Source organism: Rhinopithecus bieti, unplaced genomic scaffold, assembly GCF_001698545.2.
Source record: "Rhinopithecus bieti isolate Rb0 unplaced genomic scaffold, ASM169854v2 scaffold_41082, whole genome shotgun sequence".
Classification (NCBI taxonomy): domain Eukaryota; kingdom Metazoa; phylum Chordata; class Mammalia; order Primates; family Cercopithecidae; genus Rhinopithecus; species Rhinopithecus bieti.
In genome coordinates, this window is record NW_016817890.1 from 1705368 (window position 1) to 1722347 (window position 16980).

General features: G+C 55.5%; 1 protein-coding gene across 7 annotated transcripts in view; it reads left to right on the forward strand.

Annotated features, from left to right (window-relative positions):
- Window positions 1-12360, forward strand: part of SLC9A1 (solute carrier family 9 member A1) — a 58628-nt gene extending 46268 nt beyond the window's left edge. For 6 of the 7 annotated variants that reach the window (XM_017856439.1, XM_017856440.1, XM_017856442.1 and 3 more), the window contains 10 exons: window positions 263-513; window positions 1880-2097; window positions 5131-5333; window positions 7884-7973; window positions 8425-8495; window positions 8609-8782; window positions 9036-9150; window positions 9340-9441; window positions 9892-9964; window positions 10522-12360. In XM_017856439.1, coding sequence (XP_017711928.1) covers window positions 263-513; window positions 1880-2097; window positions 5131-5333; window positions 7884-7973; window positions 8425-8495; window positions 8609-8782; window positions 9036-9150; window positions 9340-9441; window positions 9892-9964; window positions 10522-10859 — 1635 coding nt within the window. In that variant the 3' untranslated portion in view covers window positions 10860-12360. The remainder of the gene's footprint in view (window positions 1-262; window positions 514-1879; window positions 2098-5130; window positions 5334-7883; window positions 7974-8424; window positions 8496-8608; window positions 8783-9035; window positions 9151-9339; window positions 9442-9891; window positions 9965-10521) is intronic. The other variant, XR_001882313.1, reaches the window with a different exon arrangement.
- Window positions 12361-16980: the final 4620 nt, after the last annotated feature.

Here is a 16980-nt window from a genome sequence, read left to right on the forward strand (position 1 = left end):
AGGCAGTTTGGCTTCAGGGTCTTCACAGAGCTCCCCAGGGTCCACCCTTCACCAGTGTGGCACGTGGCCGGCCCAGAGCAAGCCCCTCAGCCCCAGACTGAGGTTTTGAGCACCTCCTTGGCACTGGGGTTTATCTGCTACCGTGTGGCCTCTTCTTGTGGCCATGGTTAACGGAGGGGACAGGATCACCCTGGGTGGACCCCAGGGAGCCGTGGGGCCAGGGCCCTCTCCTCTCACCCACCAGCCTACACACCCTCCCCAGGTCCTGTATCACCTCTTTGAGGAGTTTGCCAACTATGAGCACGTGGGCATCGTGGACATCTTCCTCGGCTTCCTGAGCTTCTTCGTGGTGGCCCTGGGCGGGGTGTTTGTGGGCGTGGTCTACGGGGTCATCGCAGCCTTCACCTCCCGATTTACCTCGCACATCCGGGTCATCGAGCCGCTCTTCGTCTTCCTCTACAGCTACATGGCCTACTTGTCAGCCGAGCTCTTCCACCTGTCAGGCATCATGGCGTGAGTCTGCGTGCAGCAGGCAGTGGGCTTGGCAGGATGGGGGTGGGGGCTGCCAGCTTGGATTCCCCAGGCTCGTAGGGTCACGGAGCTCCCAGGGCCCAGCCTTGAGCTCCAAGGATGAGACATGAGCTCCAGGCTCCAGACGTGCTTGGTAGCCATTTAAATGGCCAAGGGCATCAGTGGCTTCCTAGAAGAGGGGCACTTCTGCTAGGCACCCTGGGGTCCAGGAATCTGGAGACAGCATTTCAGGCCATGAGCAGATGAGGCAAGAGTGACCTGCATGAGGGCAAGCCCAGAGTATATGAGAGCAGAGCGTTGGAAGCCACTAAGCTTCACGTTGAGGAAAAGCCGCAGCCCCTGCTACTTCATTCGTCTCAAAGGGAGTCCCCTTAGCAGCCCCAGTAGGAGGCTCACCAGGCCTGAGTCGTGGCGGTCCTGAGGCCCCCACCAGGTCTGGAAATGGGGAGAATGGGATGTGGAGAGGCAGTGAGGGGCGAACGTGTTCCAGTGCCGAGGCAAGGCAGAACTGGGGTTCAGGACCCCTGGCTCCCAGGAGCAGAGCCCGGGTGTGAGCGCTGGGCTGGGAGGACTCCGAGCTCCAAGCAGCTGCTTGGAACAAAGCTCCCTGTGGAGACCCCTGTGCAGTGGCAGATGCCAGCCTTGAGGGGAAGAAACCCAGGAGACCATGGGCCTGTGTCATTGACTCCTGTTGAGTCAAGCGGCAGCATGGCCTTGGGGCAAAGGTACAGGCTTTGGAGTTGGACACAGTGTGGTTTGTGTGTCTTGCCTTTGCTGCCTGCAGGCAGCGTGGCGGGACAGGTGACTATTTCTCTTAGAGTCAGATTTCTCTTTTTTTTTTTCTTTTTGAGATGGGATCTCACTCTGTCACCCAGACTGGAGTGCAGTGGCACAATCTCAGCTCACTGCAGCCTCCACCTTCTGGGTTCAAGAGATTCTCCCACCTCAGCCTCGCAATTAGGTGGGATTACAGGTGCCCACCACCGTGCCTGGCTAATTTTTGTATTTTTAGAAAAGACTGGGTTTCACCATGTTGGCCAGGCTGGTCTCAAATTCCTGGCCTCAAGTGAGCTGCCTGTCTCCATCTCCCAAAGTGCTGGGATTACAGGCGTGAGCCACCGTGCCCAGCCAAGATCACTCATTTTAAAAATGGAGGAATAGACCTGTGTCTGTAGGGTTGATGTGAGGATGAGTGGCAACAGGGTGTAAAGCACACAGCGGGCCCCTGGCCCATAGAGGAGCTCAGAACACAGGCACCTTGGTCGTGGCCCCATTGCCCCTGGCAGTGGAGGGGCTCAGGCAGGTACAGCTCGACGTGGAGCCCTGACCCCGCTCTTTCCTGCCCCAGGCTTATAGCCTCAGGAGTGGTGATGCGCCCCTATGTGGAGGCCAACATCTCCCACAAGTCCCACACCACCATCAAATACTTCCTGAAGATGTGGAGCAGCGTCAGTGAGACCCTCATCTTCATCTTCCTTGGTGTCTCCACGGTGGCCGGCTCCCACCACTGGAACTGGACCTTCGTCATCAGCACCCTGCTCTTCTGCCTCATCGCCCGCGTGCTGGGTGAGGGCCAGGGCTGGGGCGGGGGGGTGTGTGGTGTATATGGGAGGTGGTGGGCAGTGGTGCTGTGTGCGTGGGGTGTGTAGTACACTATGTGGAAGGGTCAGGCTGTGTGGTGCAGTATGGATTGTGTGGAGGGGCTGGGCTATGTTGTGTGTGTATGCGTATTGCGTGTGTGGTGTGTGTAGTGCATTGTCGGGGGGCTGGATGTGTGTGTGGTGTGTATGTAGTGTGTGGGGGTTTGGGGGTGTGTGTGTGTGTAGTGTGTTGTGTGAAGGGTCTTTGTATATGTGTGTGTGCTGTATGGAGGGGTTAGGCTGTGGTGCAGTGTGTGTGTATAGTGTGTTGTGCGGAAGAGCTTTGTGTGTGTGTTGTGTGTGTGTAGGGGCTGGGTATGTGTGTAGGGGTTGTGTGTGTTTGTAGGGGCTGGGTGTGTGTAGGGGTTGTGTGTGTGTGGAGGAGCTTTGTGTGTATAGTGTGTTGTGTGGAGGGGCTTTGTGTGTGTGGAGGGGCTGGGGTGCATTTGGAGGGTTGGCAGTGTGTGTATGTCTGGAGGGGCTGGGTGTGTGTGTGTGTGGAGGGGCTGGGTGTGTAGGAACTGGGAGTGTGTGTAGGGGCTGGGTGTGTGTGGAGGAGCTGTGTGTAGGGGCTGGATGTGTGTGTGTATAGGGGCTGGAACTGTGTGTGTAGGGGTTGGGTGTGTGTGTGGAGGGGCTGGGTGTGTGCGGAGGGGCTGGGTGTGTGTGTGGGTATGTGGAGATGCTTTCTGTGGGGAGGAGGGACTACGTGTGTCTGGAGGGGCTGGGGGTGTGTGTAGAGGGGCTGGGGGGTGTCTGGAGGGGCTGGGTGCGGAGGGGCTGGGTGTGTGTGTGCATGTATGTGTGTGTGTGTGGAGGGGCTGGGGTGTGTGTCTGGAGGGGCTGGGTGTGTATGGAAGGGCTGGGGGTGTGTGTGGATGGGCTGGGTATGTGTGTGTGGAGGGGCTGTGTGTGTGTGCATGTGTGTGTGTGTAGGGGTTAGGTGTGTGTGTGTGGATGGGGCTGGATGTGTGTGGAGGGGCTGGGTGTGTGTGTGGAGGGGCTGGCTGCGTGTGTAGGGGCTGGGTGTGTGTGGAGGGGCTGGGTGTGTGTGTGGAGGGGCTGGGTGTGTGTGTGAAGGAGTTGGGTGTGTGTGGGTGTGTGTGTGCAGGGGCTGGCTGTGTGTGTAGGGGCTGGGTGTGTGTGGAGAGGCTGGGTGTATGTGTGGAGGGGCTGGCTGTGTAGGGGCTGGGTGTGTGTGGAGGGGCTGGGTGTGTGTGTGGAGGGGCTGGGTGTGTGTGTAGGGGCTGGGTGTGTGTGTGTGAAGGAGTTGGGTGTGTGTGGGTGTGTGGAGGGGCTGGGTGTGTATGTATGTGGAGGGGCTGTGTGTGTGTTGGGGGAGGTGCTTTGTGTCGGGAGGAGCTGGATGTGTCTGTGGAGGGGCTGCGGGGTGTGTCTAGAGGGGCTGGGTGTGTGTGTGGAGGAACTGGGACGTGTGTTGAGGGGCTGTGTGTAGGGGCTGGGTGTGTTTGTGGAGTGGCTGGGTGTGTGTGTAGGCACTGGGTGTGTGAGTGTAGGGGCTGGTGTGTGTGGAGCGGCTGGGTGTGTGTGGAGGGACTGGGTGTGTGCGTGTGGAGGGCCTGGGTATGTGTGTGTATGGGGCTAGATGTGTGTGTAGGGGCTGGTGTGTGTGTGTGGAGCGGCTGGGTGTGTGTGTAGGGGCTGGTGTGTGTGTGTGGAGGGGCTGGGTGTGGGGGGTGGCTGTGTGTGTGGAGGGGCTGGATATGCGTGTATGTATGTGTGTGGAGGGGCTGGGGGTGTGTGTGTGTATGGAGGGGCTGGGTGTGTGTGGGAGGGGCTGGGTGTATGTGTGTGTAGGGACTGGGTGTGTGGGGTGGGTGTGTGTATAGGGGCTGGGTGTGTGTGTATGTGTGTGTGGAGGGGCTGGGTGTGTGTGGGGAGTGTGTGGAGGGGCTGGATGTGTGTGTATGTGTGTGTGTGGAGGGGCTGGGTGTGTGTGTGTGTGGAGAGGCTGGGGGTGTATGTGTGATGCAGTTTGTGGTGGAGGCTTCCTGATTGGCTCCTGCCTGCTCCCAGCACAGCTAGACAGGAGGGGCTTCCCGTTTCCATGATGGGCCCTTGAGCTGGGAGAAGCCTGTGTCACAGCAAGGCTGTGGTCTCTGGAGACAGAGTCAACTGTGTCAAAGTGAGGGGGCCCTGAGACTCTGAGCCTGTGGCTGTCCTGACAAGGGGCCTGAGGCCCACAGAACCCAGGTCTGTGACTCTGAGCTGAGTGCTCTCTGCACTGTCTCAAGCACAGGTGACGTGAGCACGTGCTGAACCATGTGCAGAACCACATGCAGTCCTCCAAACCTATGCAGCAGGCCGGGGTACACGTGGGGACCGGGCCCCAGGTGCATGGGTTCCACTCACATGTGCCCCACATACCTCACCCCAGTGCCTCCGTCGCCTCCTCCTGGATCTCTCATTTTCTCTCTGAGGGTTAGGTCTGTGCCCCACGCCTGGTGCGACCTCACATTTATTTGGTGCACTTTTGAAATCCCCTTTGTTCCTGAGCCTCATCCTCCAGGGATTCTGGTTCTGTGGGTGGAGGTTGGGCCCAGCCCTCTGCATTTTTTATGCTTTATTATGGAAAATTTCAAGTACTTAGAAAAGTAGAGAGAATAGGATCATGACCCCCCCACATACCCGTCACATGTAACGAGTATTGACCAGGGACCCATCTTGTTTGACCTTTTCTCCCTCTTCCTGCCCCCACCCTCCAGCCACGGGAGGCCTCCATGATGTCTCTAAAGCACATCCAGGTTGGGGAAGCCCCTTAAGGACCCACCCAGCTCTTGAATTGAGGGGTTCAGGGCACTCTGGGCTGAGGGACCCAGGAATTGAGTGAGCGGGGTGGGCGAGACTTCCTGGATACGCAGAGAAATCACTGATGCAGAAGCTAGGAGGGACTGGGGACAGCGACCTGACCCTCATCCCCCCATCCCCTCCCCTGCAGGCGTGCTGGGCTTGACCTGGTTCATCAACAAGTTCCGCATCGTGAAGCTGACCCCCAAGGACCAGTTCATCATCGCCTATGGGGGCCTGCGAGGGGCCATCGCCTTCTCTCTGGGCTACCTCCTGGACAAGAAGCACTTCCCTATGTGTGACCTGTTCCTCACTGCCATCATCACTGTCATCTTCTTCACCGTCTTTGTGCAGGTGCTGGGCCAGGGCAGAGAAGGCCTTGGGGACCCTGATGCCGTGCCCGTGGAAAGAGAGGAAAGCGTGTGATTAGAAATGCGATTCTAGTCCCAGCTCCACCACTAACTTGCTGAGTGACCTTGGGCAAGCCACTCCCCCTTTCTGGGCCTCAGTTTCTTCAGTCATAAAATGAGAATTGTGATGAGTCATTGCAGAGTGACTGATCAGAATGTAAAGGAACCAGAATGCTGCCCAACTTAATTTGGAACTCATAGAGCATTAAGAGAAGTGGGTACTGGCTGGGCGTGGTGGCTCACGCCTGTTAATCCCAGCACTTTGAGAAGTTGAGGGGGTGGATCACCTGAGGTCAGGAGTTTGAGACCAGCCTGACCAACATGGTGAAACCCTGCCTCTACTAAAAATACAAAATTAGCTGGGCGTGGTGACACATGCCTGTAATCCCAGCTACTTGAGAGGCTGAGGCAGGAGAATCACTTGAACCCGGGAGGCGGAGGTTGCAGTGAGCTGAGATCGCGCCACTGCACTCCAGCCTGGGCAAGAGTGAAATTCCATCTCAAAAAAAAGAGAAGTGGGTACAGTCAACAGTTCCAAGATCTCTCTTTGCTACCAACTCATTGTAGAGCTTTAGGCAAGAGATTTCATATCTTAGGGTCTCAGTTTCTGCATCTGTAAAATGGGAGTAATATCACAGCATCGGGAACTGGAAAGGGCTCTGAGACAGGCAGCAGGAAGCCTGGAGTCAGCCCTAGTTCTGTGTTGGTGTCCCTTTGACCCTAAGAAAGACCCCCTGCTTCTCTGGCTCAGTTCCCATCTATAAAGTGAGGGAACTGGGTGAGATGATTCCCGAGAATCCTTCTAGCCTGCTGGTCAGTGATTTCTGTGCATTTAAATGGCCCAGGCTTAGCTGAGAGCCACTTTCCTGCCTAAGGTCCCCAAGGAAGCCCAGCCTGTGATGGTGCAAATTGCTCTTCCTTACCTGACTTTGTCTGACCTTGGGCAAATGAGAAACACTCTGTCTGAGCCTCCATTTCTTTACCATCCCTTCTGTCTTTTCTGGGCACTGATCCTCAAAAAGCCCTAGATGGGATACATCTTTGTGTTCTCTCGAGAGAAAAAGATAGGGGAAACCTGGGGCTGGGCTTATTTTCTGTCCTTTAAAGGGAGAGGGGACCCTGGTGCAGTGGCTCATGCCTATAATCCCGGTACTTTGGGAGGCTTAGGCAGGAGGATCCTTTGAGCCCAGGAGTTCAAGAGCAGCCTAGGCAACATGGCAAGACCTTGTCTCTACAAAAAAATTAAAAAAATTGGCGGGTGTGGTGGTGCATGCCTGTAGTCCCATCTACTTGGGAAGCTGAGGTAGGAGGGGATAGCTTGAGCGGAGGAGGTTAAGGAAGCTGTTAGCTGTGATTGCGCTACTGCACTCCTCCATCCTGTGTAACAGAGTGAGACTCTGTCTCGAGTTAAGAAAAAGGAGAGAGGCTGGGCACGGTGGCTCGTACCTGTAATCCCAGCAATTTGGTAGGCTGAGGCAGGCGGATTGCCTGAGGTCAAGAGTTTGAGACCAGCCTGGCCAACATGGTGAAACCCTGTCTCTACTAAAAATACAAAAAGTAGCTGGCTGTGGTGGTGGGTGCCTGTAATCCCAGCTACTCAGAGGCTGAGGCAGGAAAATTGCTTGAACCCGGGAGGCGGAGATTGCAGTGAGCCAAGATCATGCCACTGCACTTCAGCCTGGGCAACAGAGCACGACTCCATCTCAAAAAAAAAAAAAGAAAAGAAAAGGAGAGGAGGCGGCTGCTACTTTTGTCCTCTTGCATTGCTTCCATCTTCAAAAATATTTTTTTCACCTTGATTTTGCAAGCTGGTTGTGCTAATGATTTTCCAAGCCCATTTTCATTGAAGGCAGCATTGGGGAGGGGGCCTCCCTTCAGAGCCAGCCTGCCTGGGTTTGAACCATGGCTTTACTGCTTCTGTGGAATCTTAGAAAGCTGCTTAACCTCTCTGAGCTTCAGTTTCTGCATCTGTTAAATAGGGACAATGGAAGGACCTGCCTTTTAGTGTTGTGGGTATTGGAGAGCTGATGCTAAAACACTTCCAAGCACATGTGTTGGTCACATGGCAAGTGTGCAGTTCCATCCACTGCTGCTGTTATTACTTGGTCCTTCTCGCAGTCCTGGTAGGGAGGCAGTGCAGAGGTGGTTTTCCCTGTGTGTGGGGCCTGACTTCCTTGGGGTTGTAGAGCGAGTCTGCAGTGCTGTCTACATCTGAACCCAGGCTGTCTGCTGCCTGGCCCAGGCCAGATGACCAGCATGGGCGTCATTTGCCAGTTAAACCTCTGACCGTGTCTCCAGGAAGAAGCAGGCCTTAAGGACCTGTCTTTAGATAAGTGCCGGGAAGTGGGAGAGTTCTCACACCCTTGGGTCCTGGGAGAGGGCAGAGCAGAGAGGGCATCCTAGCCTTGGGGGTCTAGGGTGGGCGTAGGGAGGCTCCGTGGCCTCCCTGCTTGGGTAGCAGAACTAGAGTGCCTGACATCTGCCTGCTTCCCAGGGCATGACCATTCGGCCCCTGGTAGACCTGTTGGCTGTGAAGAAAAAGCAAGAGACGAAGCGCTCCATCAACGAGGAGATCCACACACAGGTACTGGAGTGCGGGCTGGGTCCTTGGTTGCAGGAGGAACAGGGAAATGGGGAGCAGCTGGGCCTCATGTCCCTGCCCCGCATCAGCCCCTCCTCCCTGTGCTGGTGCCCGGGGTCTCCCTCTGCCCCAGGAGCCATAGGAAGGTGTGGTGTGAGCAGCTGGGAGCCTGAGGAGGGGGCATCATGCCATCTCTGCCTCCATTTGAGACCTATCCTAGGCATGGATCCCAGGTGGAATTAGAGAAGGGGGCTCAGACAGACACAGGCGAGGGTTCAAGATACCCAGAGTCGGGCCACTGGGTTTGATGAGTGGAGTGTGGGCGCCACCTGCTGGCTGCTCATGGAACTACAGGGCTGGGCGCAGCAAGGCCGCAGCTGCAGGAGGGAGCGGGGCTAGTCAGAGGGGAAGGTGCCCCACAGCGAGGCTTGACCTGGCCCTGGGCCCCTTTCAGTTCCTGGACCACCTTCTGACAGGCATCGAGGACATCTGTGGCCACTACGGTCACCACCACTGGAAGGACAAGTAGGTGGCAGGCCTGGTGGGCAGGCCGGGAGGGGCAGGCAAGGGTCTCCTGGGCCTGGGCATCTCCCCACTCCTGGGAGCTGGCTCCATCCATCTCCCTCCTCTCCTACCAGGCTCAACCGGTTTAATAAGAAATACGTGAAGAAGTGTCTGATAGCCGGCGAGCGCTCCAAGGAGCCCCAACTCATCGCCTTCTACCACAAGATGGAGATGAAGCAGGCCATCGAGCTGGTGGAGAGCGGGGGCATGGGCAAGATCCCCTCCGCCGTCTCCACCGTCTCCATGCAGTGAGTGCTGGGGCAACCAGGCAGCTTCTGCTCCCACACACCGGCCCCTCCAGCGCAGTTGGAGGCAGCCACCAGAGGGCAGGGCTCTCTGTTGTCCTGTTGGGGCGGACAAGAGGGCTGTGGGCTCACACTAAGGACCTGAGGCTTTGGTGCCCACCTGGGTCATCCCTAGGGTGACTTCCTTCTGGCCAAACCTGGGAGGCTCTAGGGTCCCAAGAATCTTGGGGACCTAACCTATGCCCTGTTGTCCCAGGAACATCCACCCCAAGTCCCTGCCTTCCGAGCGCATCCTGCCGGCACTGTCCAAGGACAAGGAGGAGGAGATCCGCAAAATCCTGAGGAACAACTTGCAGAAGACCAGGCAGCGGGTGAGGGCCTGCTCCCCAGCCCGACCCCCGGGGTACAGGAGCCCTGCAGCCCCTCTCCACGGCAGCCCTGCCCTGCCCGTGCCCCTCGGCACCCACCCCAGGGCTGGCCTGGCCTCCAGAACTGCCCCCACCCCTCCATGACCAGAGCCTTCCGGCGCCTGCACTGCCCTGACGCTGTGCCTCCCACAGCTGCGGTCCTACAACAGACACACGCTGGTGGCGGACCCCTACGAGGAAGCCTGGAACCAGATGCTGCTCCGGAGGCAGAAGGCCCGGCAGCTGGAGCAGAAGGTAGCCTCTGCCTTTCTCTGGGAACCTGTATCCCACCCCACTCACCCAAGCTCCGCCACAGCTTCTGCAGAAATGTACCCATTCTAGGAACAGGGTTTGGTTTTCGAGGGGCTTGTTGGCCGTGTAAGGGCATGGAGAGCCATAAAGAGTTCTAAGCAAGGGATTGGCATGGGGGTGTGGGGTGTGGCCTGGGTTAGGGCAGTGGCAGGGGACAGAGGAATGGGTGGATTTAAGGCTGGGCAGTGTAGGTGTGTTCAGGGAGGCTGTGACAGGAGCCTGGGTTGAGCCCTCAGGAGCTCCTGAAGGACCAGTACGGCTGCCCACACAGGCACAGGGACGGGGCCGAGCGCCCCGCATGCACGGAAGGTGGGGTGGCACTGGCCGGGTTCTGTCCTGAGGGGCTCCCTCTGCCCAGCTGCCTGTGCTCACCCCGTCTGTCCTCTCTGTCAGATCAACAACTACCTGACAGTGCCAGCCCACAAGCTGGACTCACCCACCATGTCTCGGGCCCGCATCGGCTCAGGTAAGGGCCTGCTGAGGGGCCTCAGGACTGGGTGCTCCGAGGCGCCGCCTCCTGAGGATGGGGCTCCACAGGAACAGGCCCCAGCCACTGGGAGGACAGGCCTGGCCCTCGCTGACCTCAGGGGGCCCTTCCAAGCCATGAACTGCTTCTACGTCAGGGGCCATCCCTAGGGACAGAGATGTTCCGGATGAGGACTGTGCGGGGAGCTGGGAGAGCCATGGTGCCTGGCAGGAAAGCAGGGTATCTGCCCCTTCGAGACCCCTAACGCGTGTGGGGGACATGAGGGCAAGGCCCCAGGGTAGACTGATGCCAGGAGGAGCCCCAGGTCTTGGCCTGTGGAGGGACACCTCTGGGAGTCCCTGTCAGAGGAGAGCGCCACGGTCTGAGGAAGGGAAGCTGTGGGGTGGAGGGTCTCAGAGGCCGGCTTCTGAGGCCTGTTGGGACAAGGACAGCTGTGCTCATGAGAAGACCTGCAGGAAGCGCTGACGCGGCCGAGTGGCACATGCTGGGCTGGGCTCCAGAGCGGAACCCAGCTTGTGTCTTGCTTTTGGTCCCAGACCCACTGGCCTATGAGCCGAAGGAGGACCTGCCTGTCATCACCATCGACCCGGCCTCCCCGCAGTCACCCGAGTCTGTGGACCTGGTGAACGAGGAGCTGAAGGGCAAGGTCTTGGGGTTGAGCCGGGATCCTGCGAAGGTGGTCGAGGAGGACGAGGAGGACGATGGGGGTATCATGATGCGGAGCAAGGAGCCTTCGACCCCAGGAACCGACGATGTCTTCACCCCCGCACCCAGTGACAGCCCCAGCTCCCAGAGGATACAGCGCTGCCTCAGTGACCCAGGCCCGCACCCTGAGCCTGGGGAGGGAGAGCCGTTCATCCCTAAGGGGCAGTAGCGCCAGGGCCAGCAGGCAGCGCCCGTCCCCTCACAGACTCTCCCACCAGAGCAGGGACTGCTGGGGGCTCCCCTTGCCCTTCCTGACGCGGATTGGCCCTGCCCCTCCCCCTACCGCATGGCAGCTGGGCCCACATCCCCCATCCTAGCACAGCTCCCCACCACCGCCTCCTGGGAAGCATCCGCCCCACCAGAGCTGCCTCCCCAGTCCATTTGGCAGAACTGCTGGGGCTGGTGAGGCCGGCTCTGCCTCTCCCTAGATCCAGGCTTCTCCGGACCTGGACTAGGGCCTCGGAGGCTCCTCCCTCTGCCTCATCCTCCTCCTCATTCAGACCAATCTTAGTTTCTAACCAAAGAGTCTCTGGCTCAGCTGTGGTCCCCCCCGGGAAGGGAGGGAGCTGAGGCCTCCCTCGAGCAGGCCCTGCTTTATTAGGGGACATGCCAGGGGTACCAGGCACATGGCTGGGGGAGGGACTGCTGACCCACCAAGGTCTCACACTCCTGCCAGCTCTGTCACCCTGGCTACCACCCCAACCTGTCCTTACTCAGAGCTGCGGGCTGAGGGCATCTCTGAGCGTCTCTGCCTGGAGCAGGGGTGGTTTCTAGGTTGACAGTGATGTGACTCAGAGCTTTCCGAACTGTGCTCCCATGGGGACCACTGGGCCCCTCAGGGGATGCTGCTGGGGGAAGGACTGGCCGTGGCTCCAGAATGTGCTGCCTTTTTAAGTTTCGTTTGTTCACACTTCTATATATGATTGTTTGCACAGAGGGCACTCCTGTTTTTTAAAACATTTTGAAAACCCCTGGCTGAACAGTGCTCTGCCTCTAACTCCCTCCTCACACTCCAGGAATTACCCTTATTCATTTGTGCCTGTCTGTCCAACCCCCTCCCCCATGTTTCTCTGCCTGCTGGGCTCTCAACTATTGCCCGAAGACGGTGACATCAGAAGTAACTCCCACTCCTAATCAAGAGTCTCTCCAGCCTCACAGATGCTGGCCTCTTGGCACCTGCCTAGCTCTTGGGCCTGACCTCCAGTCCTGCTGGCCTGCTCTTACTTCCCCCACCCTGGGTTTGGCCCCTGGAACCTTTCCCTCGTGTGTACCACACCCTGCCTGCCGTGGAGCCCATTGTGGAGGCGGTTGGGGGTGGGGGGAGAAGGCCTCCCCCGAGGATCTCCTGTCCCCGGGGCTGGTGGGTTGGGCAGAATCCTGGGCCCCAGAGACCTTTGCTCACACACACTCCTTCCCCCTGTCCCTGGGGCACTCCCCCAGGATTGTGCAATAGTCAGAGTGTCCCTCTTTGCAGGGGACTGGGCCATGGGTCCTCGGCCCATCTGTCCATCCTCCTCTCCATGCAAGTGCTGTTTGGGCAGGAGTCACCATGCACGGGTGACGTCAACAACCATGTACCAAGCCACCGCAGCTGCTGCCACTCTGCCGCCTGTACAGAAGAAACTGAATCTTTTTCATATTCTAATAAATCAATGTGAGTTTTTAATAGAGTCAAGGGCTGCTTCCTGGGGACGAGGGTCTTTAGGAGGAAGAGTGGCCTGGGGGCCTGAAGTACTTAGTTCAAAGGCTGGCACAGAAACACTTCATGGCTGTCAGCTGCTGGGATGGTTGTTCCCACATGCCAGGCACTGAGATACTGCAATGAGCTAAGCAGGACGTGCCCTGCCCCGTGGGGGAGAGCGGCACTAACCAGTGCCCAGTGTTTGTGCAAGAGGTGAATAAGAGGCAGAGGAGAGGGAGGGGACGGCGAGGAGGACCCTCCTGAGTCCCAAGTGAGTGATATCCCAGGAGGAGAAGAAGAAGAAGGAGATATCCTGAAGAAGGAGCTGAAGCCTCCAGGTGGAAAAGGACCCAGAAAGTTCCCAAACATTGTAACTTGGAGCTGTGCCCATGAACACTGGGACCTGAGAAAAGGCCAGGTGGCTGGGTCAGAGTGACAGGGGAGGCAAGGACGGGGCCTCATGTTCCACGGTTAAGATTTTGCTCTTAACCGTGGGAAGACCAAAAGGGCAGTGGGAAGTCACTGGAGCCCTCAAGTTCTCACCTGTAAAGTGGGGACAGTGACCCCTGCATGAGAGAAGCTCAGGTGTGTGCAGACAGAGCATCCCTAATCAGAAAACCCAACACAATGCCATGAACGAAGAACGCACATCTGACCTCATGACACAGGTTGCAGTCAAAACTTTGCTTCATGCGCAAAATTATTTAAAATATATAAAATTGGGCCGGGCACGATGGCTCGTGCCTGTAATCCCAGCACTTTGGGAGGCCAAACTGGGTGGATCACCTGAGGTCGGGAGTTCGAGACCAGCCTGGCCAACATGGCAAAACCCCATCTCTACTAAAAATACAAAAATTAGCTGGGCATGGTGGTGTATGCCTGTAATCCCAGCTACTCGGGAGGCTGAGGCAGGAGAATCACTTGAACCCAGGAGGCGGAGTTTCCAGTGAGCTGAGATCGAACCATTGCACTCTAACCTGGCAACAGAGCAAGACTCTGTCTCAAAGAAAATAAAATATATAACATTGCTTTCAGGCTATTTGTAGAAACTGTATATGAAACAAATGAATTTCATGTTTAGACTTGGATTCTATCCCCAAGATATCTCATTATGTATGTGCAAATATTCCAAAATCTGAAACACTTCTGCTTTCAAGCATTTGGGGTAAGGATCGCTCAATTCCTAATGGGGTCGATTCAGCAGAGGTTGGAGCCCTGAGGTGCATTTCCTGGATCCAACCACCAGAGGGCAGTGGGGCCTTGGCACGCACCCCAGGCACCCTTCGAACCTGGGCTGTCCAGGAAAGCATCTCCTTTGCCCGGGCTGGGACCTGCGTATGGAACTGGTTTGACTCACAAAATCTGAAGTGGTTAGTTTCAAGAGGATTACAGGGTCATTATTAAAGGATTATTCCTGTATCCATCCATTCCCTAGCAGGAAATGGATGTTACAGCCATCCCTCCATATTTTCCGGGGATTGGTTCCAGGATCCACATGGAAACCAAAATCCTTGGATGCTTAAGTTCCTGATGTAAAATGGTGTAGTGCTGTTGGCCCTTGATGGGTTCTGCATCCATGGATTCAACCAACTGCAAATTGAAAATATTGGGGGAAAAAATTCAAATAATAAAGTGTAACAACTATTTACATAGTATTTACATTGTAATCTAGAGATGATTTAATGTATATAGGAGAATGGCTGGGCACAATGGTTCACGCCTGTAGTACCAGCACTTTGGGAGGCCGAGGCAGGTGGATCATTTGAGGATAGGAGTTTGAGACCAGCCTGACCAACATGGTGAAACCCCGTGTCTACTAAAAATAAAAAAGTCAGCTGGGTGTGGTGGAGCATGCCTGTAGTCCTAGCTACTGGGGAGGCTGAGGCAGAAGAACCCAGGAGGTGGACTTTCCAGTGAGCTGAGATTGTGCCACTGCACTCCAGCTTGGGCAACAAAAAAATATATATGGGAGAATGTATGTAGGTTATAGGCAAATACTATATTTTATATAACGGACTTCAGTTTCCGTGAATTTTGGTACCTGGGAGGATCCTGGAATCAATCCTCCATGGATACCAAGAGATGAATGCATTTGTATATAACCAACACTCATCTTCCCATATACTGTAAATCATCCATAGATTACCTATAATACCTAATACAATGTAAATGCTGTGTAAGTAGTTGTCAGCTAGGTATGGTGGCTCACTCCTATAATCTTGGCACTTTGGGAGGCAGAGATGGGCAGATCACTTGAGCCTAGGAATTCAAGACCAGCCTGTGCAACATGGTGAAACCCCACCTCTACAAAAAACACAAAATTTGCCTGGGCGTGGTGGTGCACGCCTATGGTCCCAGCTACTTGGGAGGCTGAGGTGGGAGGATTGCTTGAGCCCAGGAGGTCGAGACTGCAGTAAGCCATGTTTGCGCCACTGCACTCCAGCCTGGGCGACAGCAAGACCCTGTCTTTAAAAAAAAAAAAAAAGTTGTTATACTGGTTTTAAAGTTGTATTTTATTGTATTGTTATTTTTTGTTTACTCGTTTTTATGTTTTCAATTTGTGCTAGGTTGAATCTGAGGCTGCAGAACCCGAGGGTACAGAGGCCGACTGTATATTCAAAGGGGTACCAAGAGCCTTCAACTAAGGGATTAACTGGAGATGTGGGCAGGGTTGTGGGAACCTACCAAGAATGGGACCCAGCAGAGCTCACACTACAGGAAGCCGTTACAACCCATAGAGCTGAAAGGGCAAGAGGAGGGAGCTCTCATCATGGGAGGGGACTGCCCAGCTGGAGCTGTGGCCATGCTTACAACAGCCCCTGCCAGAGAGAGAGTCAGGGAGGTTGGGGGTGGACAGCTTTCATCCTGATGGTGCCTCCCACTGGCCAATCCCAACTGAAAGCCCGAAGGGAAGGCAGCCAGAGCAGGTTGGCCCTTCATCGAATGGGGAGTGTGGATGTGGAAGGGAAACAAGCGATCCAAGCAGGGCTATTCCTTTTACCCCTCAGCACCCACTCTTGTCCTTTGGGTCAAAAACTCATGTCCCTGTTGCTTAATGGTTGCAGAATTTCTGTTTGGGATGATGAAAAATTTGGGAAATAGGTTATGGTGGTGATTGTACAACATCATGAATGTACTAGGCACCACTGAAGTGTTTGCTTTAAAATGGTTAGTTTTATGTTATGTGAATTTCATCTTCATTTTTTTTTTAATGGAACGAACAGTCTCATCAACACCATCAACCTTGTCAGATTCACCCTGTTCTTGTTAACCTTCAGTCATACTCACCTGGAGCCTAACTTAACACATTAGTCATCAACAGGGCTTATTTATTTATTTATTTATTTATTTTTGAGACGGAGTCTCGCTCTGTTGCCCAGGCTGGAGTGCAGTGGCGCAATCTCGGCTCACTGCAAGCTCCGCCTCCTGGGTTCACGCCATTCTCCTGCTTCAGCCTCCCAAGTAGCTGGGACTACAGGGGCCCACCACCACGCCCAGCTAATTTTTTGTATTTTTAATAGAGACGGGGTTTCACTGTGTTAGCCAGGATGGTCTTGATCTCCTGACCTTGTGATCTGCCCACCTCGGCTTCCCAAAGTGCTGGGATTACAGGAGTGAGCCACTGCGCAACCGGGCTCTTTAAATAAGACAGCGGGGCATGCAAATAACAACAGAAAATTGCTACAGCCCCCACTTTGGCAGCTGGTCACCAGGCCCAAGTTAGCAATCACAGCATCCTTCCTCCACCCCCACTTTCCTCTAACCATGTGCCAGCACTTTGGCTGACTGGAGTTTTTATAGGTGGGGTGTCCTAAACCTTTACTCCTGTCCAGTTCAGCCTCTTCTGGTCTTATGTTTGTTAGATTGTCACATTTCCCCTTCCCTGTCAATACTGGAAGGGGGACTGGGGGGACTGAGGCACCTGGTGAATCCCCTCTTTTCTGTCATTGTCTTCTGCCCTCCCCACATTGTGTAGTAGGAACGTATTTTCCTTCCGGCAGTCCTAGCTAATCACCCTGTCAGGTACAGGACAGTTGACCCTCTTCTCTGCCTTTTAGTTAAGCAACATACAGACCTCAAAATGACCAGGGGAGAACACTCGACTTCCAATTCTTTTTTTTTTTTTTTTTTTGAAACGAGTCTCGCTGTCACCCAGGCTGGAGTGCAGTGGTGTGATGGCAGCTCACTGCAACCTCCGCCTCCTGGGTTCAAGTGCTTCTCATGCCCCAGCCTTCTGAGTAGCTGGGATTACAGGCATGCACCACCATGCCCAACTAATTTTTGTATTGTTAGTAGGGATGGAGTTTCACCATGTTGGCCAGACTGGTTTTAAACTCCTGACCTCAAGTGATCCACCCACCTCGGCCTCCCGAAGTGCTGGGATTACAGGCGTGAGCCACTGTTCCCGGCCTCACTACTTCCAATTCTAAAGGAGTCATATTCACATTCCCTGGAGGGAGCGTTCCTCCTCTGAGCATTAAGCTCACGCACTGAACACAAAATTGAGGGGATAGGAAGCCAAAACTCCTCCAGTAGGTAATTGGGAATAGTGGTGAGAAGAGCTACTCCCATAGCCATCCCTTGGTCCCTGGGCCTGTGTATTTCGGCT